General features: G+C 46.0%; 1 protein-coding gene across 1 annotated transcript; it reads left to right on the top strand.

Moving 5' to 3' along the window:
• Nucleotides 1-12,657: 12,657 nt before the first annotated feature.
• Nucleotides 12,658-26,220, top strand: LOC136398593 (gasdermin-C-like). The gene is given in 10 exon segments (XM_066372759.1): nt 12,658-12,871; nt 13,520-13,631; nt 16,060-16,228; nt 20,539-20,674; nt 22,484-22,531; nt 22,806-22,835; nt 24,207-24,343; nt 24,656-24,785; nt 25,235-25,305; nt 25,942-26,220. Coding segments are annotated over 10 exon segments (1,326 nt in total).
• The last annotated feature ends 287 nt before the right edge of the window (nt 26,221-26,507 follow it).

Below are 26,507 nucleotides of genomic sequence, written 5' to 3'. Positions count from 1 at the left end.
AACTAAAAAGCTTCTGCACAGCTAAAGACAATAAGAACAGAATAAAAAGACAAAGTACACAATGGGAGAATATATTTGACATAGTGTCTGATAAGGGGTTAATAACCAAAATTTATAAAGAACTTGTAAAACTTAATACCAGGAATACAAACAATCCAATCCAAAAATGGGCAAAAGAAATGAATAGACACTTCTCCAAAGAGGACACACAGATGGCCAACAGGCATATGAAAAAATGTTCAACATCACTAATGATTAGAGAAATGCAAATTAAAACCACAATGAGATATCACCTCACACCAGTCAGAATGGCGCTCATCAATAAAACAACACAGAATAAGTGCTGGCAAGGATGTGGAGAAAAGGGAACCCTCCTGCACTGCTGGTGGGAATGCAGACTGGTGTAGCCACTGTGGAAAACAGTATGGAGATTCCTCAAAAAATTAAAAATCGAACTGCCTTTTGACCCAGCTATACCACTGTTAGGAATATACCCCAAGAACACCATAGCACTGTTTGAAAAGAAGAAATGCACCCCCATGTTTATGGCAGCATTGTTCACAATAGCAAAGATTTGGAAACAGCCCAAGTGTCCATCAGAGGACGAGTGGATTAAAAAGCTTTGGTATATATATACTATGGAATACTACTCAGCCATAAGAAATGATGACATAGGATCTTTTTACAACAACATGGATGGGCCTTGATAACATTATACTGAGCGAAAGAAGTAAATCAGAAAAAACTAAGAACTATATGATTCCATACATAGGTGGGACATAAAGATGAGACTCAGAGACATGAACAACAGTGTTGGGGTTACAGGGTGGGGGGAGGCGAGGGAGGGGGTTGGGAGAGGGGAGGGGCACAAAGATCATGGCTTTTCAGCATTGGCCATATTCCCCCCTTAATCTATAGACAGACAGCAAATATTTACGTATGGTGTTCCCACTATAAAGACTGCTGTCTTAGGGACAAATGCTGATAAACTATTTCAGCAGTTCCTCCTTCTTCAGAGACTTATCTGTCAACATAGAGCTCCATGTTTCATAGGACATACTCAAGCTCACTCCATGCTCCCTGGAGCTTTAGCACAAGGGAATGCCCCCCTTTTTTTTCTTTCTTTTTTTTTTTCTTTTTTTTTCTTTGTAGTATTTTTTCTTTTATTTATTTATTTTTTGTATTTTTCTGAGGATGGAGATGGGGAGGCAGTCAGACAGACTCCTGCATGCGCCTGACTGGGATCCACCTGGCATGCCTACCAGGGGGGAATGCTTTGCCCATCTGGGGTGTTGCTCTGTTACAACCGGAGCCATTCTAGTGACTGGGGCAGAGGCCATGGGGCCATCCTTAGTGCCCAGGGTGGCTTTGCTCCGGTGGAGCCTTGGCTGCGGGCGGGAGGAGAGAGACGAAGAGGAAGGAGAGGGGGAGGGGTGGAGAGGTAGATGGGCGCTTCTCCTGTATGCTCTGGCCAGGAATCAAACCCGGGAATCCTGCACACCAGGCCAATGACTCCGACGGGTCTACCATATCATGCTTTTTACTTAAAAAAAAAAAAATTTACATTTCTTTTGAATGCTGATGAACAGGAGACACCAAATCTTTTTCGCCTGCAAACTACTACCTTCTTTATTAGATCTAGCTAATAATACTGTTTTGTCTTTTTCCAAATAGCTCCAGATATATGGAAAAGATTTATATAGGCGGATGGAGATCCTCAAACCCCTCAGCGAGATCTTCTGAGAATGGCTTTTAAGATACCTAGAGGCAGAAAAAGCCCAATAGAGATCAGGGGAACTACCAGCTTTTAGGATACACCCTTAAAGGCTCCAACACCCCAAAGGAGTCTCATAGGATACCATCTGGGTCCTGCTTCAATAGTGGAAAGAAAGGTCATTGAGCTAAAGCCTGCCAGGCTTACACGCCTCTGCTGTGAGGAAACAGGGACACTGGAAGGTGGGCTTCCCCCTCACTCCTCTAAGGGAGGGTTCAGTCTCTTCCAGTCCTGCTCCAGCCACCTATGACCTAACCTTGCCCAGAAAGCTGGGGTTTGCCACTGAAGGCTGAAGGTGCCCAGGGCCGTCGGCCCCATCAACGACACTGTGGATGAGCCTAGGGTATTTCTTCCAAGAAGCAGGTAAACTGATCTCATTTGCACAAGGGCCACTTAACTATGTTTTGCCTGAATAGTCAGGTTTTTTATTCTTCCCTCGAAGATCTCTGTTGTGGGTGTTGATAGTCCTATTTTCTGCTGCTTTGCTTAATATATAGTGTTTCCTTTATCCCTCCTTCCTCAATGCCCCACTCATATTTCAGCTGGGACCTACTCCTAATTTAGAGCTCTTTTTCCTCCTTTTGCCAACTTCTATTATGAATTTACCTTTGCCACCCAGCTTAGTGTATCCCAAGGTTCTCTTTACCATGCCATAGTCACAGAGCTCCAGGGAAAAGCACCCTGGTCTCAACTCTCCAGGCAGAGGAGAACAGAAGCTCCATATCCACGCATGCTGCAAATGGCTTTTTCCAGTCTACCTGAATCATTACTAGCTAGAAGCAGCGGTCATTGGGACTTGGACATGAGCTTTAAAGTATAGAATGGTGACAACAATTCCAGTGCCATGCGGACTTTTCCTGTGGGGAACTTTCCTGGACTCCTGCTCCCTGTGACAGCTCCTAACAGACTGAACTGTGGTTGGGTTGCATTTTTCAGGGATTTGGCATGGTGATGGGGCCAACTTGGACTTGGTGAACATGTTAAGGTCACTACTCTTTTATGGATTCTTGCTGTATTGGCCAAGAGTTTGCTTAAAGGCTTTTAAATCACTGTAAAAAAAAATAGAGGACTGGATGAAGAAGATGGGGCACATATACACCATGGTATACTATTCAGCTAGGAGAAATGATGACATCGGATCACTTACAGCGGAATGGTGAAGTCTTGGTAGCATTGTGCGGGGTGAAATGGGCGAATCAGAAAAAAACAGGAACTGCAGGATTCCATACAGTGGTGGGACATAAAAGCGAGACTAGGAGGCATGGACAGGAGTGTGGTGGTTACGGGGGGTAGGGGGAGGGAAGGAGGGAGAGGGAAGGGGGAGGGGTACAGAGAGAACTCAATGGAGGGTGGTGGAGGACGATCTCTCTTCGGGTGATGGGTATGCAACAGAACTAAATGACAAGATAACCTGGAAATGTTTTCTTTGAATGTATGTACCCTGATTTATTGATGTCACTCCATTAAAATAAAAATTTATTTATATAAAAAAAAAAAAGATACGAGGCTCTGGGTATACAAGAGTGAACAGATACCCTCACATGTAATTTGAATAGCTGTCATCTCGACAAAGGTGGAAGAAGATTGTTATCTATCACATAACAAATCACCCCTGAATGTGGCTTCAAACAGCAAACATTTGATTTACGTTGCCCTGTTCCTGTGGGTCCAGAACTGGGAGCAGCCACAGCTGGGTGGTGCAGGATCGGGGTCTCTCATGGGACTGCAGTCTGACGTTGGCAGAGGCCACAGTCGTCTGAAGACTGACCGGAAACTGGAGAATGTGTTTTGAGTTTGGTTCTCTGACATGGCTGTTGGCGGGGGCGTCAGTCAGTTCCTTATCCACAGATGGTTTGAGTGTCCTCATGACATGGGCAGTAGCTTCCCCCAGAGTGAATGATGAGAGAGAAAGGGGGACATAGAGTGTGGGAGGGGGAGGTGAAAGCGTCGATGTCTCTTATGATGTAGTCACACACGGTGAATTCTGCCAAATTGTATTTGTTAGATGTTATCACTGAGCCTAAGTCCCACTCACATTTCATCTATTGAATGAAGGAAAACATACAGATTTATTTTAAAATAAATGGAGGACCTCCAGTGCATAGAGGTCCGTCTTTGTTTTATCCATCACGAATCCCTCAGGTTGCAAAAGCAGGTCCTAGTGCGCACATATTCACTTACTCATTTGTGCAGTATCTGTCCTTTCATTCGTTCATTCATTCATTCATTCATTCATTCAGCAAGTACTAACCGAGCGCCCACTACTTGCCCAGAATCCCAGCATTGAAACACCCCTCTCTGTTTCTTCACTGGGACTCTGGAAAGAGTGAAAGATCCTTACAGCTTCCTTGAGACTTTGTACAGCAGTGTCCCAGAGTAACAAGGAGATCACCTCTGTAAGGTGAGTAAGGCTGCACTGCACCCAGTCACACAGTGAGGGAGCAAGTGTACTTGATTCAAGTGCATTTAAGTCCCCTTTTATTTTGGAAATTCCTTTGCTTTTGTAATGGGCACCTAGCAACCAGAGTTTGGCTCAGTTCACACCAGGAGTGTGGGAGCAGAGATGCTCAAAAACATTAAAACCCACTGGTTTCCCTGAGCAGCAAAGAAACAGCTGGAAGCTGAGCCCTGATGGTCACTCGGTGTTGGGGGGGCGGTATCCAGGTGGGAAGACCCTCGGGGAGCCGTGTTAGCCTGGGGTGGGGGAGGGATGAGCACACGTGGCCCTCATTTCTCCTTGCAGACCGCTAAGAGTGACAGGGTTCACACCTAAGTAAGGATAACGTTTGTTTCTACAGTGTCCTTGTGACGTGCTCCAGCAGCACGCGGTTGGGATGAGGTGACGTAGGGAGTGGAACGCGGCTTGTTTTCTCGTGAGTCCCTCCACCTGTGAGCAGTCCTGCTTCATGATTAGAAACTGTACGTTCTGATGATGTTGGCACATAGATAATTCAAATACAGCTGCTAACCCGAGTGTGCTCCAGCCCAAAACAAGAGAATCTGATTAGAAGAACACTTTTCTATATGTTCTGAAATAGTAAATTAATCCAGGAAAACATTGCTGAGCACATGCTCTGTGAAAGGTCCTGGATTAAGTGCTACTGACGTGCAAGAAACAATGAGTTTACCCTGTCCCTCTTCACTCAATCAATAAATATTTAAAAGGGTGCAGTTTGCCAGGTACTCGGCTAGACACTGGGGAGTAGACATACTGTAAATAAAATGGATACATCCCAGTTCTCATAGCATCCCCTTCTTTGGGGCTCATGAGAACAGGGAAGAGAGAAATCTCACACAGTCTCCTGGGGACGGGGAAGGGAGACGGGACCCTGATAGGTGGGTAGGATTTGAACAGCCAGGCAGGACCCGCAGAACCTCCGGAACCCTCATTTCTGGGAGCTTGCTGTTGTGCGATCTGCGATGTGTGGATTCTTACGTAAGGGACTGGTCAAGTGGCCTTAGCAGCTCAAGGAGTGCCCCTGGGCCACAGGAACTGAAACAAGAGCAAAAGTCTCCCCACTGCTGGCTGTGATTGTGTCATGAAAGTTCACCAGTTTCCAAGTCCCTCCCTCTCAGTTAGGGAGGGCCATGATATTTCTCACTGTGCTTCTAAACTGCCATTTCCTAACAGGGCAGGGCCCCAGGGGGGAGTCACTGAAGGCTTGTGAAGGAAGGGAGAGTAATGACCAGAGGTGTCTCTAACATGAATTCACTGATAGGGAATAAATAGAGTTCATTGCAGCAGTGAAATTGGATAAAGGAATAGAATTCAGAGCCTTGCTGGACAGATGTTTTACACTATTTTCTATCTATTAGCTATGTATGTATGTATGTATGTATGTATGTATGTATCATCCATCCATCCATACCTACCTCTCTCCATACAAGGGTCCCCATACCAGAGCTAAGTCTGTGGAGTGGAGACTCTGTCTTACTAACCTTGACACCCCCGCAGTAGAATGGAGACGTTGTGTAGAAAATGGGGACCCCAAACCCAGAGACTGCAGCTGGCTGATGGCTGGCTGGGTGAGGGAGGGCTCAGAGAAGTGACTTACTCTGTGTAAGGACAGGGAAGGGGTGTGGGAGAGAGAGGCACCAGAAGCGACACACAGAAACTTGTAGGACTTCGGGGACAGGAAGAAGGGAGACAGAGAAGCAGAAGTGAAACAGAGAAGGGCACGGAGGGGCCAGAAAAGAGGTCTCCATGAAAACCTGTGATCAAGGCTAACCTGAAGAGAGAATCAACTACTGCAGAATTCTGAAGAAAATAACATGTGCTGCCACCCGCACCTCAGTCTCCCCTGAAATCCTAAGTACAGTGACGTCGCTAACTCTGGGCCACCACGCCAGGCATGGAGAGCTCCCCGTGACGTCGCAGACACAGGAGACTGCTGTGTGAGGTGTGTCAGGAGGGAGGCCGTGGGTGCTGTCTACCCGCTTCAGGAGGGAGATGGAGTGTGTTCTCAGGGTCCCCACATTGCTGCTTCCCCAACAAGAGGCTGTTCTCGGTGTAGGAGGACCAGGGTGCTTCTCTGCTGCTGCACGTTTGCTGCTCCGGACTGTCCCGTTTACATCCCTCAGGGAGGATGTTGGTGCTCCAGGAGGGAGAGCCAGGGAATGGGACAGGGAAGCTGCAGGCTGTTCATGATCATCTTCGTTCTAAGCTAAGATGAACCCAAACCCCTTAGGCTTCCCTGGACTCATATAACTCATCCCAAACATCCGGGATGAGTTCTCTTTGCCTTCTAAAATGTCTGAGAAAGCCTGCTTTTCATGGCAGGATGTTATGTGGTTGCCTCTTCCTGGGCTCCTGCTCTGACCTGGGGCCCCTGGCTTAGAGAATAGGCTTTTTTTCTGCTCAGGAAGAATTCACTTCCCCTTACCCACTGCTGCTACATCCCTCTAGGGTTTTAAGCACCGCCCCTGGGAGCAGGGCCAGCTCTTTCCAAGTCACCCCCTTTCCTACCAGTCTTTATAAAGCTTCTTCTGCGAGTCCTTGGTTACCAGACGTCTCTTCAGCCAGCCTGCAGCTGGATGTTCAAGTCGATTTCCCTAGTTTTCTTGTCTTCCCAGTGTGCTCCCGGGCGGAGGTGAGTGTGGCCCCCCCATCTCTGTCACTCTTCATCTGGACCTGGGAGCTGAGATTGCCAGACCCAGACCTCAGCCCAGACCTGGTCCTCTGGGGAGACAGGGCCTCCTGTCATATTTCCCAGGACATTGCTCTGCAAAGCGGGTCAGGGACCTGCTGCTGGAAAGAAACCCCGAGGGGCAGAGCACAGCTGTCTGATCTCTGGAGCGAGTCTGACCTGCGGCATCTGGAGGCTGGACGGAGCCCGCTCATCGGAACCTTTCCCTGTGAGACACACACATACAGCCTGGTGAGTTCTACCCAGGACCAGGGGGTGAACAAAGAGAGAGGACGCTGTGGTCAGAGACAGCGATGTTCAGAGTAGGGTTGTGAGACGAGCAGAGGGCTTTCTGGTTTGTTCTAGTTTGACACCCCACCCCCAAAGTTAGCACTTCTCCCCGAGTCCTCCCTGATACCAAAGAATTCTATATAGCCATGTTAAGACATGCAAGCCTAAGAAATGTATCTTTGATACATCTTTATTGTTTTCTTTACCATCTTCACCTTCACTTTTGGAAATCATCATCTTATTCTCTGTTTCTACAGATCTCTTTCTGTTTTTATTTTTTATATTTTTCCCCTCAGATTCCACATGTAAATGAAATCATATGGTATTTGTCTTTCCTGTCTGACTTATTTCAATTAGAATAATACCCTCTAGGTTCATCTGTGTTATTGCAAAGGACAAGATTTCATGACGTCCACCTGTCCTCAGAGTCTTCCGCCCTGCCGATCCTCTTCAGTGCTCTGGGTGCGGTGGCAAAGAAGCAAGCCTCTTAGGAGCGTCCTGCACGGCTGGGGAGCTGGGTGCTCACTGTGCCCTCACGTCCCCCGTGGGAGAAACCGTGGGTCAAGAGTTAGTGTTGCTTGCACTGTGTTATCTTTGAGGAGTGCTAATGTGGGGAGAATGACACTGTTAGGCTTCACTCCTCAGTGCACCCATTCCTGGATGTTTGTTCAAAAGGATTCTTGGGACCTCTGCCAGCTCTGGGCTCCCACAAAGGTAGTCTTGTCCACGCTGGTTGTCAAAACTGGTGGTACCTCTGTGGGCGGATGAGGACTGAGAAGGCCTATCTGCTTGCTGTCTTGCTGATGTCATTCTTTGAAATTGAAAGTATTTAAAGCAGAAAGAGAGGGATTTGCAGGTTGATAACTACCTATACTAGACACCTCCCACTCAGGGAAAATGAGGCACTTCATAGTGTTCTGATAAATCATGATCCTCTTAGCACAACACATGCTTATGGGGTTTTTTCCTCTTTATTTCTTTTGTGTACTTATTATTTTTTTTAATTTTTAAACTTATTGTGCTGATATGGTTTCATGTCCCTCTCAATATAACACCCTCTACTCACCTCATCATGCCCCCTGCCTTCTCCATGCAAAGTCTGTTTCCAACCCCGTTTCCTCCTTTACCACTGCCTCCACCTCCACCCCTCCTGTCTGGCTGTTGCTACCCCGTTGTCTGTATCTATAAGTTATATTTACATATGATTTTGGCTAATCCCTTTACCTTCTGTGATCCCATCCCCTCTTTCTCCGTTCCCTCTGACAGCTGTCCAACTGTTCCCGGTGACCCTGCCTCTGTTTCTATTTTGTTCCTCAGTTTATTGTGTTCATTAGATTCCAGATATAAGTGAGATCATGTAATGTTTGTCTTTCTCTGCCTGGTTTATTTCACTCAGTATAATAATCTCCAGGCTCATCAGTGCCTTCACAAAAGGTAAGATTTTCTTCTTTTTTATGGTTGTGTAGTATTTTACTGTGTAAATGTACCACAGCTTTTTTAATCCACTCATCCATCGATAGACAATAAGGTTGTTTTCAGATCTCAGCTATTGCAAACAACACTGTGATGAACATGGGGATGCATATCTTCTTTTGAATTAGTGTTTAGGGATTCTCAGAATATATTCCTAGAAGTTGGATAGCTCAGTCAGAAGACAATAGTTCCATTTTTAATGTTTTGAAGGATCTCCATATTGTTTTCCACAGTGGCTGCATAAATTTGCATTCCACCAGCAGTGCAGGAGGGTTCCTTTTTTCCTACACCCTGGCCAGCACTTGTTGTGTGTTGATTTGTTACTGAAAGCCATTCTGACAGGTGTGAGGTGGTATCTCATTGTGGTATTAATTTGCATTTCTTTGATGATTAATGACGTTGAGTTCTTACCATACCAGTTGGCCATCTGTATGTCCGCTTTGAAGAAGTTTCTATTTAGGTCCTGTGCCCAGTCTTTCACTTGCCTGAGGAGATATATCAGCAAAAAATATTGCTACGAGAGATGTCTGAGTCTACTGTCTATGTTTTCTTCTAGGACTTTTATGTTTTTGTAACTTATATTTAAGACTCTTATTAATTTTGAGTTTATGTTTATAATGTTGTAGCAAAACCAGCGGGACTATGCAAATGTTCTCCACACTAAAGTTCAAATTGAAAGGACTTTTTTATTCAAAGCTGGCAACTGCACAGAGACTGAAGTCAGTCAAATCGTGTGGCCCCGAATACAGTTTGGGGCTAGCTTTTAAAGACAAATTCACAAACTGGCTGGGGTATGGGCTGGAGGGGGAGCTCAGCGAAGCATGGTACAAAGGCAATAAAACACGTTCATTAATCTCGCTAACAAGCTCATTAAATCTTCCTGTCTTGTTACAATGTTCATCTATAGGATCAACTTAAAGAAAAAAATATTTTTACACCCTAAGACCATAAGCTTTTAAGATGATAATATAGTAGTGATAAATGTTTCTCATGCTTAATAAAGACATTTCTAAACATTCTAGGATGTTTACAAACATCCTAGACACCCTGACACATCTGCAATTTGGTGAAACTAAATTCAAGGCCGGGGGTAGGGTATTTTCAACCTAAGTAAGTGCACTTGAAAAGAATGTATATTCTGCAGCTTTGAGGTGAAATATCAATGCACCCCATATGATTCTGAGGATATCAATTAAATCCAGGTAATCTAGTGTGTCATTTAAGGATGTTGTTTCTTTGTTTATTTCTGTCTGGAATATCTATCCATTGCTGTCAATGAGGTGTTAAATTCCCCTAGTATTATTGTGTTGCTGTCAATCTCTTCCTTCATGTCCATCAAACTCTGCTTAATATATTTAGGTGCTACTATATTAGGTGCATGAATATTTCCAATGGTTATATCCTCTTGTCAGATTGCTCCCTTTATCATTATGTAATGAACCTTTCCCCCCCTTATTAGAGCCTTTGTTTTAAAGACTATTTCTTTAGTTATAATTATTGCTACCCTAGCTTTTTTTCCCCCCTATTTCCATTTGGATGAAATATATTTTTTTCATCCCTTCACTTTCAGTCTATGTATATCTTTTGTTATGAAGTGGTTCTCTTGTAGGCAGCATATATATGGGTTTTGTTTTCTTATCCATTCAGCTACCCCATGACTTTTGACTGAAACATTTAATCCATTGACATTTAAGGTTATTATAGATATGTATGTATTTATTGCCATTTTATTCTTTAAACCTATAAGTTTCTTTATTTTGATTTCTTTTTTTCTTTCCTATTTTTTGCAGGCCCCTTAACATTTCTTGCAGTACTGATGTGGTGGTAATGAACTTCTTGAGCCTTTTTTTTCCTGAGAAGTTCTTTATTTCTACTTCAATTTAATGAATTAATTAATTAACCTCCACAGGGTGGGTCAAGAGAGATTCCTGAAAGTGGGAAGTTGCTTTCCCCCAGGTTGATGCCACAGGGAGGGAACTGCTCCACCCAAGATAGATAACAACTGCAGGATTAAAAAACGATTCAGCCTGACCAGGTGATGGCACAGTGGATAGAGCGTTGGACTGGGATGCAGAGGGCACAGGTTCGAGACCCTGAGGTTGCCAGCTTGAGCGTAGGCTCATCTGGTTTGAGCAAAGCTCACCAGCTTGGACCCAAGGTCGCTGGCTCGAGCAAGGGGTTACTTAGTCTGCTGTAACCCCACGGTCAAGACACATATGAGAAATCAATCAACTAAGGTGTCCCAACAAAAAACTAATGATTGATGCTTCTCATCTCTCTCCATTCCTGTCTTTCCCTATGTATCCCTCTCTCTGACTCTCTCTCTGTCTCTGTAAAAAACAAACAAACAAACAAATAAAAAACATGATTCAAACAGGGGTTCCAGTGGCTGTCCCTCCTTGTGTCCGTCCCTGGAGCTGCCAATTTTACATTCTCCTCATGCAACTCTAGTCCCTCAGCCCTTTCTCTGCCAGAGGCCAGGTAAATGGGTATGAATGAGATTTCCTGCCTTGGCCCTTTAAGAGGTTGACTTGTCACTGAGATCTCCTGTCTCTTTTTTGCAGATAGAAACCTCATTTTCACAGCCACATGCTGTGTGGGCACCTCTTCTAGGGTCTGGTGCTCTAGGCAGTAGCACCTGGCCTAGGACTTAGGACCCTCCCATATTGAGCAAACCTCCCCACCACTGACACGTCCCTGTGGACCCTCATCCCACTTGCCCTTGGCAGCCCTTCTCACATCTCTGCCCTTCCTACGGGTCTTGATGTGGCTTCTTCTGTGATCCTTGGTTATGAATTCCTCTTCTTTCAGTCCTGAGGTGGTTTTTCAAGAAGATTGTCCTTAAATGTAGTTATAATTCCAGGTGGTCATGGGAGGAGGCGAGTGGAACAGCTGTCTGCCTACTCCATCGCCATCTTGGATCTGAGTTCTCTGGGGCTTTTATTTCACTATCTCATGCCCATCTTTGTGAGGGCGACACTCTGGTTCTGTTTAAGCACAAAAGACTGTATAAAATCATAAAGAAACACGGGCTTTGTAGCACTGAACATAGGTAATCCACGCACATAGACAACCTTTTTACACTCAGGGACCGGTGAGAATAGGAGAATTCTTGCAGGGAATGCTGGGGCAGAAGTCACCCTGAGCATGAGTGAATTTGACAAGATCACTAGTGATGGGGTTGAGGGCAGAGGCCATGACCCCCTCCTCCCTTGAGCGGATGAAGGGACATTGACAAACTAGATGTTCCAGATTACCTTCCCCAGACATCCCTGGTGTGGAATGACCCCTAGCTTACTTACAGTTACTCCTTTTTCCCCATAACAACTACCAGCCCCCACCCTCGAATCCCTGTTTAACCCGACCTCTTAGAGAACCGGTTGCTGACTTCCACCTTAGGAGTCAGCCAGGCAGATGACCCCCTAATACACTTTTCTCGCCTGGACTTGGGTGTCCTCCTTCTGCTGACCTTTCACTCAGGTCTACAGTCTTCATCCAACATCATAGTGGTTAACTCTGTCACGGACCCACACTGAATTTCTGGCAGACCAGTTTGTGGACCAAGAGTTAAAAAATATTGCTGTAGGGAGTGATTGAAAATTGTACAATTTGGCCAGACTGATCTTACCTAAAGTGGCTTAGGAAAGTCTGTACATTCTATTTTTGGAAGGGCATTGACCTATTCTTTGTCACTTCCAACCAATTAAGCAAGTGCTCATTGATACCCTAACCTCACAGGGACTCCCATTCTAGGTAACTTATCCCTGCTCACTGAAGACACCCTGCTAGATAGTTATCTAAGGGAGACCTAGGGCCATCCCGGCTGACATGGAGATCGTTTGCACATGCATGCTCCTTCCCTGTGTGAACAGGCAAAAGGCTGTAATATCAAGTTGATGTCAATTGTTTCTGAATGACTAATGAATGCTCATTTAATCTCATCTGTAAGACCGCCCTGGACTTTGTATTTCTCTTCTCTCTGCTCCTAGCAACATGTCCTCCATGTTTGAGAGAGCTACCCGGGGTCTGGTCAAGGAGATTGGAGACAAAGAACTGAAGCCTGTCAAATGCTTGCTGAGTGCCACCAAAATATGCCGGTTTTCCATAGTAGCGAGGAAGAAGGCTCGCTCACTGTTCTGGGAACTACCTGACATTCCACTTGACGTCTCCCTCTTGCACATCCTCGAACCAAGAACTTCAGTCCCAGGTATTGTCAGCTGGGGTGTAGGAGGCCGGGGTTACAAACAAGGGTCAGAGAGAAGGGGTACAGCATGCAAGACATTCTGAGATGGCCACAAAGGGGGCTCTCAGGATTGACCTTGGTGCAAAGAACTAAGAGTATTTGAGAAGTTACTAATCATGAACTCAGGTCATTTAATATTGACAGCAGCCTCCTGAGTCAGAAATATAACCCCCATTTTAAATAACAGTAAATAAAATCTTATGAAATAACTTGTTCTAAGTGATATACCTGGAAAATTTTAGGAGTGGGACTGAAACCCAAGTCTGTCTGTTTCCAAATTTCAAACATTTACTCCTTGTGGGCCCCTCCTGGGGCTGACGCTGTGCCTGGAGAGATGATGTTGTGGGTCTCCTGGATCCAGGTGCAAGTGACACCATCATTTCTCAGGTTTAGGACATCATCCCTGTCATCCAGCCCCTGGGTGGACACAAACACTGTCTTCAGTGGTAATGTACACTCACAGGATGAATTGATGGTTAGTTTTCTGGCTGAGAGACTCAGTTGAGTAGGAGGGTGGGGCAATGAGGGCTCAGTGTTTCCGTCTCCATCCATCTCCCAGCTGGTCCAGAGGGAATTCCAGGCTAATGCTCAGCCCACCTTGTCTGTTTCCAGATACTTCTGTGAAAACTACCATCCTCTTCAGTGACACTGTGGTCAAGAAGCAGCAGGCAGGTGGCAGTGTGGATGCTGGGGCAGATGTGAGCTTCTCAGGGGAGGCTACTCAGTGCCAAGGGTCCTCCTTTGAGTGTCAGATTTTCACCACCCCACATGAGACCTGGACAGAACTTCAGAAGAAATGAGGACACAGGAGGGGAAGGAGCTGGTCAACAGCCCCCAAGCGGTGCTGTCCCCGTGGGCAAGGGGGTGTCTGATAGACTTTGTTCCTGAGATTCAGAATGAAGAGAATGGCATGTCCAATCATGCTGCTCTTCTGGGCATTCATACATTCTTTCATTCACTGATGATTATTAGTTATCTAAAAAATTTTAATAAAGTTTCAGTTGTTCATTATTACGCTATTTTTAGATGAGAATATAGTAAACACAAGATAGATAAAAATCCCTGTCCTAGAACATACTTAGTGGGGCAGAGGACATGCAGTGAGTGAGAAAATAAGCAATAAAGAATACCTTAACAAATTCTTAATTTAAGAGAGACCACAGGTTTTAAAACTGTTTAAATAAAGTTTTCTCAGTGTTCCTAAGATTTAATTGAACTTGATGCCCATGGGAAATGACAGATCTTCAATAATCCTCCAAGGATTAATAAATAACTTAAATCTTTATGCCTTTTAGAAACAAATATTTTAATTTAAATAGTATATATGTCAATGCAAAATTACTAATCAACTAGTTAAAATTATAGGCTATTTAGAGACTAAAAGTTACTTTAACAGGGCAAGGCACAATTATTGAATTTGTGAATTCCTGTAGGACTTTATTAGAACTTACATTTACAGCCCTGTTCGGTTGGCTCATTGGTAGAGCATCAGCCTGGCGTACAGGAGTCCTGGGTTCAATTCCCAGCCAGGGCACACAGGAGAACCACCCATTTGCTTCTCCACCGCTCCCCTTCTCTTTCCTCCCTCTCTCTCTTCCCCTCCCGCAGCCGAAGCTCCATTGGAGCAAGGTTGGCCTGGGCGCTGAGGATGGCTCTATGGCCTGTGCCTCAGGCGCTAGAATAGCTCTGGTTGCAACAGAGCAGAGCCCCAGATGGGCGGAGCATCACCCCTGGTGGGCATGCCCGGTGGATCCCGGTCGGGCACATGCGGGAGTCTGTCTGACTGCCTCTCTGTTTCCAGCTTTGGAAAAATACAAAAAAAAAAAAAAAAAAAAAAAAAAAAAAAAAAAAAAAAAGAACTTACATTTACAAAGACCATTTAAGGTGTAAAAGTATGTGGGTATCTTTAGCTGCCGAAAAAAAAGATATTTGTTGTAGAAATTTCTGTTAGCTGTTAAAAGTGTATTCAATTTTAGAGATGCATTTTATTATGTAGCACCAAGAAAAAGAAATAAGCCTGAAGTTAAAACTTGAAGTGTGAAAAGAAAAGCAAGTAGATACTTTTAACAAATGGATTTGGGCAGGGCATGCGTTTCCCCTGAAGGTAGTTACTGGTTTGAGAAGGAGGGCTGGATGGAGGGGACTCTGTTAGGGTCTCTGTGGAGCTGAGGGCTGAACTCTGTCCTGAAGAATAAAAGGCTCAAAGAGCAGGAGGAAGGTGGCCAGGTGAGGGTTTAAGCCCTGGGATGGGGAAGCTTGGCATTTTCAGGAGCAGCAGGAATCAGGGAGGTGGAGCTTAGCAAGCTACCATGAAGCGGACAGAGGTGAGTTTGGAGGTGAGTAAATGTCAGATGACATCACATCTTAGAGACACAGAAAGAGGCTTAACTTCCTCTCAGAGGTAATGGGGAAACCCACACTGGAGGCCCAGTGACCTCCGTCATTGAGGAACGGAACTTAAGGGTCTCAGAATCCCACGGGGCTGTTACCCAGGGCGCCCACCCCAGGGGGGCTGTCAGTGGAACCAGAGTTGAGTCTCAGGACAGAAATGGAGATGAAATCTGCCCTCAGTGCTTCAAACCCCTCCCTGCCCCTCCTAGACCTGTATCTTCAGTCAGCCCTACAGCCACCTACCAACAGCTCATCTATAAACTCCCCATGTGCCTGTCATGAAAAACCATCCAGAATCTTCCTGCTCCACCGTATTGATTCACGTGTTCCCCCTGCACCCTGACTGAGCCCCTGGACCGTGTGGAGGTGGGATTCCCCAGCTCTGACAGCAGGGCTTCCTGAGGACTCTGGTCACTGAGGACCCGTCTCCTTCCAGCCTCTTCACGTGAGAGGCCCTCGCATGAAGATCTGACCCCGCCCATCCCAACAGGACCAGTGTAATTTTGGAAAATGCAGACGCCATTCACCAATGGCTTGCACTTTCTCCTTCCCACACCCCAATCGGAAATGGGTCCCACACCCCGCATAGCAAAGAGGTTTTCTTTCCTTGTTACTTAACTACAAGCCAATATTGTTCTACCCATGGAGGGAACTCCTGTCAAAGTCCAAAGTCTCTGCACCCTTCCTGGTCCGGAGGAGAAGGGTACCCCAGGGTGACCTGAGAGATTACTCTTCCCACTCTGACCCTCCCCTCTCCCCAGGAAACTGAGGGACCCAGAGCCATCATTTCTGGGGCAGTCCCGAAGAGCAGCGACGAACCTGTATGTGGTGACGGAGACCGTGGAACTGCTCAACAGTCCTGAGCTGAAAGATCTCAGCAGTCAAATTTCCTTGGGGAAATTCTCCATCCCCCTGAAAATTTTTGTCGAGGTATGAGACAGGGACACCTATTGATACAATAAGAACTAGATTGAATTATGTGGTATGACATCAGCTTTAGGTGCATGATGGACTCTGGCAAATCTGAAGGGGTGGCTGCCGCACTGTGTCCATGTTCAGTTTACGCGGGAGGAGATGAGGGACCACCCACAGCATCCTCAGCGGTGACGGACTCTGGACGCTGTGACGTCCTGGGCAGAGTGATAGAAGGGGTGAGATGTAAATACCATCATGCTCATGGATTTATATAACTCACTCACTCACAGTAACCAAGAATAATATATGTAATTATATAACAAAATCATTTATCAAATAGTTGTGTGTGCTATAATGTGTATAAGCTTTTACACATTGTATGCTTTATGTGTAGTTTGTCCTCACATAGAAAATTTAGAAACTCAAAAAAAAAACAAAAAACCCAAAACTAAATTGTGTACTCATTTCCCCAAGGTTGATGATTTCATCCTGGAGGATGAAAGTTTGAACCAAGTAAAACACTGTCCTGTCTAGAGGACATTCCTTCTCTCAGTGTTGGGTTCCCATCTGCTGGGGTTGGTGACCTGGGCTTCCTGAGAGTTCGTGTCCTCTCAGCTGGGGCTACTGCTCAGCTGTGTACAGGTCCTCTGTCACAGTGTTCACAGCCAGGACGGTGCTAAACGGTAGCCGTGGGTTGTGATGTCGTTACAGTTGACATGTCCCCCCTGCTTCATGGTGCATAGTTTTGTTTTAGTCCATCAGACAAAAGGTCCGTAAGGAAACGGAGGACGACAGCACCATACAGACTAGGAACTCTGGTCCATAACAGACATCACAGAACATGCTGCAGAGATCGTACACCTTCTACCCCACACACAGCACGTTCTCCAGGACAGCTCACCTGAGGCCCCCTGGTCAGTCCTTCCAAATTTACTGACTGAAGATCCACCAGGTGTGTTTTCTGGCCACAGTGGAATGAAACTAAAGATCAAGAACAAGGGGAAAACTATCAAATTCACAAATATATGGACACTAAAAAAAACACTATTGACCCTCCAGTGGGTCAAAGAGGATAGCACAAAAGAGGTCAGGAAATATATCAACATAAATGAAGATGAAAATACAGTAATGTAATTTACTGCACACTTAAATATGGGTAAGATATCACATTTTTTTTTATCACAATAGAAATTAAAAGAAAGAGCTATATAATAATGTTTATTTATGAATATTATAAATATTTATTGATTTTTATTTTATTTTTTTTAGTGAGAGAGAGACAGACAGACAGAAAAGGAGGGAGAGAAGAAGCATCAACTTGTAGTTGCGGCACTTTAGTTTTTCATTGATTGCTTTTCAAACATGCCTTCACCAATGGCTCCAGCTGAGCCAGTGACCCTTATTCAAGCTATTGACATTTGGACTCAAGCCAGTGACCATGGCATCATGTCTGTGGTCCCATGCTTAAGTCAGATAAGCCCGACTCAAGCAGGTGAACTCAGGGTGTTGAACCTGAATCCTCAGTGTCGCAGGTCAACACTCTATCCACTGCACCACTGCCTAGTCAGATAATATTTATTGATTTTTGAGAGAGAAGATGGGGGAGAGAGAGAGAGACAGACTGGGGTTGAACTGACAACTTTTGCGCATCAGGATGAGACTCTAACCAACTAAGCTATCCGGCCAGGGCCATAAAGTTTATAAAATTCAAATAAGCTTAAACTTAAATCCATCTTGGTTTTATAGCAAGAAAGGGATTCTTACCCATACCTCCAAATACCTTATCATCATGTTCCTGTTGAACAGAGTACAAATTCATAAAGCAAAAAAAAAAAAAAAAAAAAAAAAAAAATTGGAAACATACCTGACTTCTTTAAATACCTGATTTTTTTTTTTTTAATTTTTTTTTTTTTTGTGGCAGAGACAGAGAGAGGGACAGTAGGGACAGACAGACAGGAAAGGAGAGAGATAAGAAACATCAATCCTTCATTGCGATTCCTTAGTTGTTCATTGATTGATTTTTCATATGTGCCTTGACCAGGGGGTTACAGCAGAGCAAGTGACCCCTTGCTCAAGCCAGCGACCTTGGGCTCAAGCTAGTGAGCCTTGCTCAAACCCAATGAGCCCTCACTCAAGCTGGTGACCTCAGGTTCTTGAACCTGGTTCTTCCATGTCCCAGTCTGACACTCTATCCACTGAGCCACCGCCTGGTCAGGCTAAATATCTGCCTTTTAATGTGTGTTTTTCTTTTGTACTACATAAAAACTAAAATTCATTTTATTAAAAATATATCAAAAAAGTTGAAAGGCACATGACAAACTGATAATGATCATTTTTGACTTATATGCATACAATAATGTATTTTTTTATTTTATATTTTTATTAATTTTTTAGATTTTATTTACTTATTTTTAGAGAGAGAGAGTAGAGAGAAAGAGAGAGAGAGAGAGAGAGAAGAGGGGGAGGAGCAGGAAGTATCAACTCCCATATGTGCCTTGACCAGGCAAGCCCAGGGTTTTGAACCGGCCACCTCAGCATTCCAGGTCGATGCTTTATTCACTGTGCCAGTACAGGTCAGACATGATGATGTATTTTTTAATTGTGTAGAGAGCTCCGACAAAGCAATAGCAAAATGAAAGCAGAAAACTATCAAACAAAACGTAGCCAAAAACTAAGGAAAGATATTTACAAAGGAAATACCAATGCTCCTTTAGCACAACAAATGATTATTTTGCTAATCATGAAGCAATGACATAAAACAGGGATATATTGCCCTGGCAGGGTAGCTCAGTTGGTTAGAGCATTGTCCTGATAAGCCAAGGTAGTAGGTTGAATCCCTGGTCAGGACACATACAAGATTCAACCAAAGAATACATAAATATGTGACACAACAGATTGATGTTTCTTTCTCTCTCTCTCTCTCTCTCTAATTTTTTAAATCAATCAATAAAAAGATTAAATAAAAAACAGTGAGAGATAATGTTTTTGGTCACTTTATATTTTATTTTTTTAATTTTAATTTTTAATTTATTGTGTTGACATGGTTTCAAGTATCTCACTAAATGCCACACCCTCAACCCCCCCCCCCCCATATTGTGCCCTCAATACCCCATTCAAGCTCTCTTTCCGTCCCATTTCACATGTCTATCTGCACTTTGAATTCATAGGTCTGAGATGTTTTAATTTATTCTTATTTTATTCATCTTGTTTGGAGTTCTCTGAGCTTCATGGTTCTATGTTTTGGTGTCTGACATTAATTTAGGGAAAATCTTCAATTACTATTGCTTGAAGTATTTATTTCTACTCTCTCTCCTATCTCCTGTCCTGTTACCACTTTTGTACTTGTCCCACAGTTCTTGGATATTATGTTCCATTTTTATTTTTGCTTTTCAGTTTGGAGATTTCTGTTGAGATATCTTCAAATACAGAGGTGTTTATTACACTTGTGTCCAGTCTGCTAATGAGCTAATCAAAGCCACTCTTTATTTCTGTATAGTATTTTACTTCTCTCTAGCATTTCTCTTTAATTTTTTTCTTAGATTTTTCAACTCTCTGCTTACATTTTTCATCTGCTGTTGCATTTTGTCTATGTTTTCCATGAGATGTTTTAGCATATTAATCATGGTGTTTTAAAAAACCTTAATAATTCCAACATTCCTGTTATATCTGAGTCTGATTCTCAGCTTGCTCTGTCTCTTCAAACTGTTGTTTGTTGCCTTTGAATATGCTTTTTAAATTTTTTTGTTGAAAGTTGGACACAACATATTTATATATGTTAAAGGGAAGTCTGGTAAACCTTCCTTTAGAGAATGGTGGTACGATGTGTAAGGAGGGAAATAGTCTGTCTTCCAATGAATAGGTCCCAGGTATTTCTCCTGGTTTTTAGTGAGCCTGTGTCCTTACGCTATGAACTCACGAGAGCCTCTCATTACTCTCCCGCCTTGGATGGGACAGGATGGTGAGAGGGACACGGGTTGCATATGTCCCTGGCCCTGCATGGAGGGTAGAACAGGCTGGAGTTGGGTGTTTCCCTTTTATCTATTGCTTCAGCTTTAATAATTTGTAGGTAAGAAAACCCTTATCATTAAAAAGAGAAAGGGACTAGATATATTTGAATCTACAAAACTCAAATGATTGCCATATCAACCTGAGATTGAGGGACGTGAAGGTAAATATGGGGAACAGGGAAAGAGCAGGAACTAGAGATCAGGACCCAGGTGGGTGAGGGAGGGGGCTGCTGACTCCTTTCCTCATGACTTTCCAGGGGTGTTTGACATTTAAAACCACACGCATGTATGACGGTGTTACCTGGTTTCTGTCCCCAGGGTGAAGGACAGGGCAGTGGTCACAAAGTGAGAGAGAAGAAGCTGACGGTGCCGCAGGGCTCGGTGGTGGCCTACAAGAGGAAGCAGCTGGTGTTCAAGGGGAAAGGCTGGGGTGAGCAGAGGCTGGAGCAGGCAGGTGGGGGCCGGGTCTGCTCTCCCTGAGGGGGGGGGAGGAGAAAGGAAGGACCATCATCGGGCAACCTGGCTTCTCCACCTGCTCAGAGAGAGAAGCGGCATTTCTCAGCTGTCCAGGGCACATACACCCCACCACCACCGCCACCTCCAAGGAGGACCCACTGAAATGTTGTCCTGGGGAGGTGACAAGATGGTGTCCTCCTTGGAGAGAAAGAACAGGGGTGCCTAATGCAGGGGTGTCTACAGCCTTGGGTGAAGTATGATTGGAATTTCAACCACAGCTATTCAAGGTCCCACCACTGTCAGCAGCTCAGCTGGGACAGCCAGAGAGCCCTCCCGGTTACACATAATCCCCTGGTAAAGCCCATGAAATATCAGCAACAAACAAAACTATGGATGTCTTAACCATGAAACACAGAATTATGTCTACATCTCTCCCTCTCACTAATCTCAAATGCACAACTCCCTCAACACACACACACACACACACACACACACACACACACACACACACACACTGTTCCCTAGAGAATTTTCAATGTAATACCTGGTCCAGGGAAAGTCCTGTTGTTAATGACATCCTGTCAGTGACAATAGATAGAATGAAGCTGAACTCTCCAATCTTTTGGACTCAACTCAATCTTCAAATATATGTTTTGCATGTTTTGACAAGCACTAACGAAATAGAGTTAGATTCAAAGGCTGACCTCTCAGCAGTGTGTACACGTCCTGTCCTTCCCAGTAGAGGCCATGTGGGGCTTGTGTGTTTCTACAATTCCGGTCTAAGGGTGACTGAAAGGAATCTTCACAAACAGGGGCCCAGTGAAGTAAACGTTATGCTTCCACAAACTCATTTAATTCTCATAACAAATGGGAGAGAAGAGTAACATGAAGAACAGTTCTATAACTTGCCAAAGTGCATGCTGTGTGACCTTGGAGAAGATCAGAATCCCTCTGTCCCCATCTGATCTGTGAATGGAAACGAGCCCTTCTCCCCAGAGCTGAGGGACATAAATGTCAGGCAAAGTGGCTGAGCCACATCCACCTTCACTCTCTCCAGTTCTCCTGGGTCCTTCCCATGACCTGACCACAGGGTCTGGTCTCTGCCGTCTCATAACCCCTCACCCGAGTGTCCTCTTCCCACCGTCTGCCCCTGACAGCCCACTTCTATAGAAAATCGTCCACACTCTGCTCCCCCCTCCCTGGCGTCCACCCACTTCAGTCCGCCCTTCAGGGAATTTACTCCACCTGGTCATCATCAAGCACACCTGACCACGCCCTCCTTGGAGCTCCTCCCCGTGGATACTGCAGCACCATGATGGATGGATTTCCTTCTATGGGGCTACTTCCACTCTGTCTCCTTCCTTCATGGCTCCTGTTCCCTTTCAAAAACTTAGATCTGATATTAGCCAAGTTTTCAGAACCCTGAACTTTCTCTACGTGAAATGTGAGATCGCCCAGGGAGAGGGCAGGACTGGGAGCAGACACGGGAGGGCGGGGCCTCCAGCAGGTGAGACAAAGGGCAGCAGGACGGACCCATGTCCTTCCCTGGTGAGGGCAGCTCTGCAGTGAAGGGTTAGAGAGCATCACTGTCAGTGTAGGGGCTCATTGAAAACACAGGTTCTAGCTTCCTATTCAGGGAGCCCGATTCAGAAGTCATGGAGTGATGTCAGGGGTTCTGATGCAAGGGGTCCCCAGGCCACCCAGAGAGAAGCTGCCACACCTGGCCTAAATTAGGAAGTCTACGAGGCTGCAGAGGAACTCCAGTAGGATAACCTGGGTTCTGCTGACCTGTTTTATTCCCACCCAGGCATTGTTCACATTGCAATGGATGATAAGCAGAAAACCTTCCTAGAAGGTGAGTTCGGGAGGTTCTCGCTTAGATTTCAGCCCCTTCTGAGCCCCTGACCTTCTGTGGACACCCGTGAACACCCTACTAGGGGCTCACACAGGTATAACTTCCCCAGTCCGGCTCTTGTAGCTAGTTCCCGTCTCCCTGGCTGTGACCCAGACACAGACCCCTGGCCACAGGGAAAGCAACCTCTCTCCTCTGAGTACAGGGGGAGGAGTGTGTGTGTTGGGTAAGTGGAGACTAGGCCATTGTGAGTGATCACTTCTGTTTCTCTTTTCAGTAAAAGATGTGGTGCCAATTTCTCAGAGTGGTGAGTGGGTGACTTTAGAACCAGTAAACCGGGATGTGTTCTCTCCATAAGGCCGCATTTTGCCCCACTGAATGGCACCTGGTTGCCTTTGCCATCCTCACTGAAGTCACTGAGTGCTGGCTTCCTGGGGAAAAGTCAGGGTGAATGGAGAAGAAGGGTGGGGGGGGGAGTACAGAAACGGAGTCTTCAGAGACTCACTCTCAATGGGGAATTTCATTTCTCTTCTAGAGGACATAGGACTAATGCAAAAAAGAAGCGTGTATTTGCTGGAGTTGGGGCATGGTCCAAACTGTACTTATCTGGTGAGCAGGGAAGAATGCCGCTGCCTTTCCCACCAGCCCCAGGTCCTGCCCACAGCTCCTGAGGGACGGGAAGGTCAGGAAGGGTCAGGAAGGCGGAGGGAGGGACCAGACGGAGCAGAAGAGGTTAAGCAGGAGGGGGGAGGCCGAGGAGGGCGAACATCCGGAAAGGTCAGTGAGGGAAATGTGGGGCTGACGGAGGGAGATGCCAGCTTGCCTTTCTCTTTCCAGAGGGAACAGAGGAAGTCTTTTGGGAAGGTGAGTGTTTCCTGAGAGGGACCCTGGGCTGCTGGGTGGGAAACGGCAAAGCTGAGACCCCAGATGGGAGGTTTCCCAGCATCTCTGAACACTGACCTTTCCTTCCGCTGTTACACTTTGCTCAGCCCCACTTTGCATTCATTCAATCGTTTGGTCATTCGTTCACTTGTAGGGTCTTGGAACAAACATTCCTTGAGGACTCATTGGGCATCAGCCTTATTCTGAGCATTGTGATGAGACAGTGACCAAACGGGAATCCTGCCTCCCTGGCGCGTCCCTTCTAGTGACTTCTCAGTGTCCGCAGTTCACAGGGGACCACCTCCCGTGTCCTAGCAGAAGCAGAGAGCCCACAGTGTCCATTTTTTGCTTACTTCTTTATAGACCCTGACGATATAGGCACAATTACATGGAGTATCCAGCTTCTTATATTCTTAAGTTTATATAACTGTTTTCATAGCCTCATGTTCTAGTCCATGCTGCACTCCCCAGCATTCTCACCTCTGCCGTCCCATAGAGACTGTAGTGTCTCAGATGTGTCCCAGAAACGAGCACCTGGTCTGTTTCTCCCTTTTCCCGTGAGCCCTTCCCAGAGCCCCCTCTCTCCTCCTGCACCCCCCCCCCCACTCAGCTGAGATGTTCCGTGTCTCCAGCCAATCACGACAGCTCCACCCCAGAGCTCCAACGTGCTGTCTGCAGAGATGCTTTGGGTCAGAGGCTTAAAGGGAAGGGGCATTTTGCTCGTGTTGTTGGGAAAGGAGTGTCCTAATCTGAGGATTGTCTCTGCTTTCTGCTTGGCATTAATGCCCGAGGGCAGATTTCAAGCACCTACAAGAGGAGGTTTTCATGACAATAAAACAGGCTCAGCTCTCAAAGGACGCTTGAAACACTGTGTTTTCCAACATCCGGGTCATGCTTGGGGACCGAGAGGCTCTTCAGGACCTTATGGACATGGTGAGGGGTCCCACTGCCACCTGAGGGTGATCAAAGTTGTAAACAGGGGATGTTGTGCAGATCTGGCTTCCAGGATGTATGGGGAAGAGAGAATGGGGTAATCTTAGGGGATGACAGATGTCTCAGATCAGGGTCTGTGTCCCTATGTGCCATGATCAGGGTGGAGAGTGCCGCCCTACAGACTGAGGGTGATCTGAATCCCCTGGGAGTGCATAGAGCCATTGCCCCTTACTCCTGGTAAATCACATATACACACAGAATTACAATATGTTATTATTGTCATCATTAATAAATAATACCTGTCTCCCATAGCTTAAACAGGAACCTTTGGGTCATTTGAGTGTCTCTGGTGGCATTATACTAAATGAACTGCGAAAGAACTTAGACTGTCACTGGAGCAAGTCAGAGGACTTTATCCTTTACCTGCTTGAAGCCATAATGGGTGAGAATGATCTGGAGGAAGAATGGGGAAGTCATATGCTTCGTCCCAAAGACCCCATGAAAGGGAGGCATTAGAAGCCACCTCACATAAACCCTTCAAACGTTGTGACCTTTAACCCTCACAGCACACTTCTGTCCCAGGTCAGGAGGGCTCAGGGGACAAACTTGCCCTGTGACACAGGCCTGAGGTCTGGGAAGACCGTCCCTGCTCCCCCCCAGCGTACCACTGGGGTGATACACCCAGGCTGCGGCCCAGGACCCACCCTCTGCCCGTGCTCTGTGGTGTCCTGGGCACCATCCCAGGAGCAGGAGGATTTCCAGGGCAGGAACTAGACCTTCAAGTCTCGCGCGTTTTATTCCTCTGCCTTGTAGTTTGCCTCTTAAGGGTCTCTCAGTTCATGTAGGGAGAGGGTCATCTGACTCTTTCCCCAAATGTCCCCCTGTCCCCAGTGCTGAGTGACATCCAACATGATCTGCTGGCCTATTCCATGGAGGAGGTCCTCTCCCAACAGCGGGACCTGGTGAGATTCCCCAGGGCAGCGTCCCGGGAAGAGGGGAGGGAACCAGAGGGAAGAGTGATTCTGAGAGAAGGGGGAGGACTGAGGTGTCTGCTGGGAGTGAGCCGAGACCCCGCGTGGCCCCTGGGAAATCGGGGCTGCGTCTCCCTCTAGAGCCGGCCAGTGCGCACGCGTCTACCTTGAGATGATCTCAGTTTCCATGGTTACCCAGGTAGTGGGCCTCTTCCGTTCTAAAATAGCTATATAAGAATACAGGTTTGGGGGGGTCACAGGATGTGAGCTATACCCCTGCTTTATTCACATGGTTACCATGTGCAAATTGCATGTACTCGCTCTCCATGTATGAATATATAAGTACACATGTATTTATAGACATACGTGTATACATGTGCATGTTGCACATGAGAGCACACATGTACAATTCCAAGCACACTGTGTTCTGCAGGGTAAATGTTAGTGTCACTGTTAGGTGCTGAGGTACCAGAGCTCAAGGATTTCCAATAACATTTCCATGTCTGTGGTAACTCGGAAGCTCCTGCCCTTGTAGTGTCCCTGCATGACCCCTGGCTCTTGGGACTGAAGGTTCTCTCTTCCTGACCTCAGAGACTGACCTGTCACATGTTGGGCTGTTTCTTCAAGGTGCGGAACATCCTGGAGCCCAACTTCCTATGCTCTGGGAGCGTCCCCTTCACCCTCAACTCTGAGCTCCTGGCCCCGCTCCAGGGGGAGAGTTTGTCCATAACCTATGGCCTGCTGGCCGAGTGTGGCCTGAAGAGGGAGCTGAACAGCCCCACGTCAGCCTGGGAGCCAGAAGCCAAGGAGCCCCTGTGCGCCCTGTATGGGGCCCTCTGCACTCTGCAGCATCTGGTCGTGTCCTGTATGCCCCCTGGTGGGCAGTCCGGGGAGTTTGCCCAGTGAGGCCCTGTCAGTCCTGGTCCTGTCTTTTGTTGTCAAGACCTCCAAGATGTTCTCTGTTTGTATCTGTATGAGTTTGTGGGTATTTTAAGATTTTACTTAATAGTTATATAAAGATGTTCTGTTTGTCTGTTTGACTTATTTACTTAGCATAAGGCCTTCAAAGTTTTTCTATATGTTCCCGGACTGGCTGCTGGGTGGTGGGAAGAATTGGAGGGGGGCACAACGAGGAGTTTCTCTCGTTGTCCAGGCCCTTTGTGATATATTTTAAAAGGTAGGAGCTTGAAAGT

Source organism: Saccopteryx leptura, chromosome 3, assembly GCF_036850995.1.
Source record: "Saccopteryx leptura isolate mSacLep1 chromosome 3, mSacLep1_pri_phased_curated, whole genome shotgun sequence".
In the NCBI taxonomy this organism is placed as follows: Eukaryota; Metazoa; Chordata; class Mammalia; order Chiroptera; family Emballonuridae; genus Saccopteryx; species Saccopteryx leptura.
The sequence above is the reverse complement of the archived record's forward strand: the minus strand, read 5'-3'. Positions and strand labels throughout refer to the sequence as shown.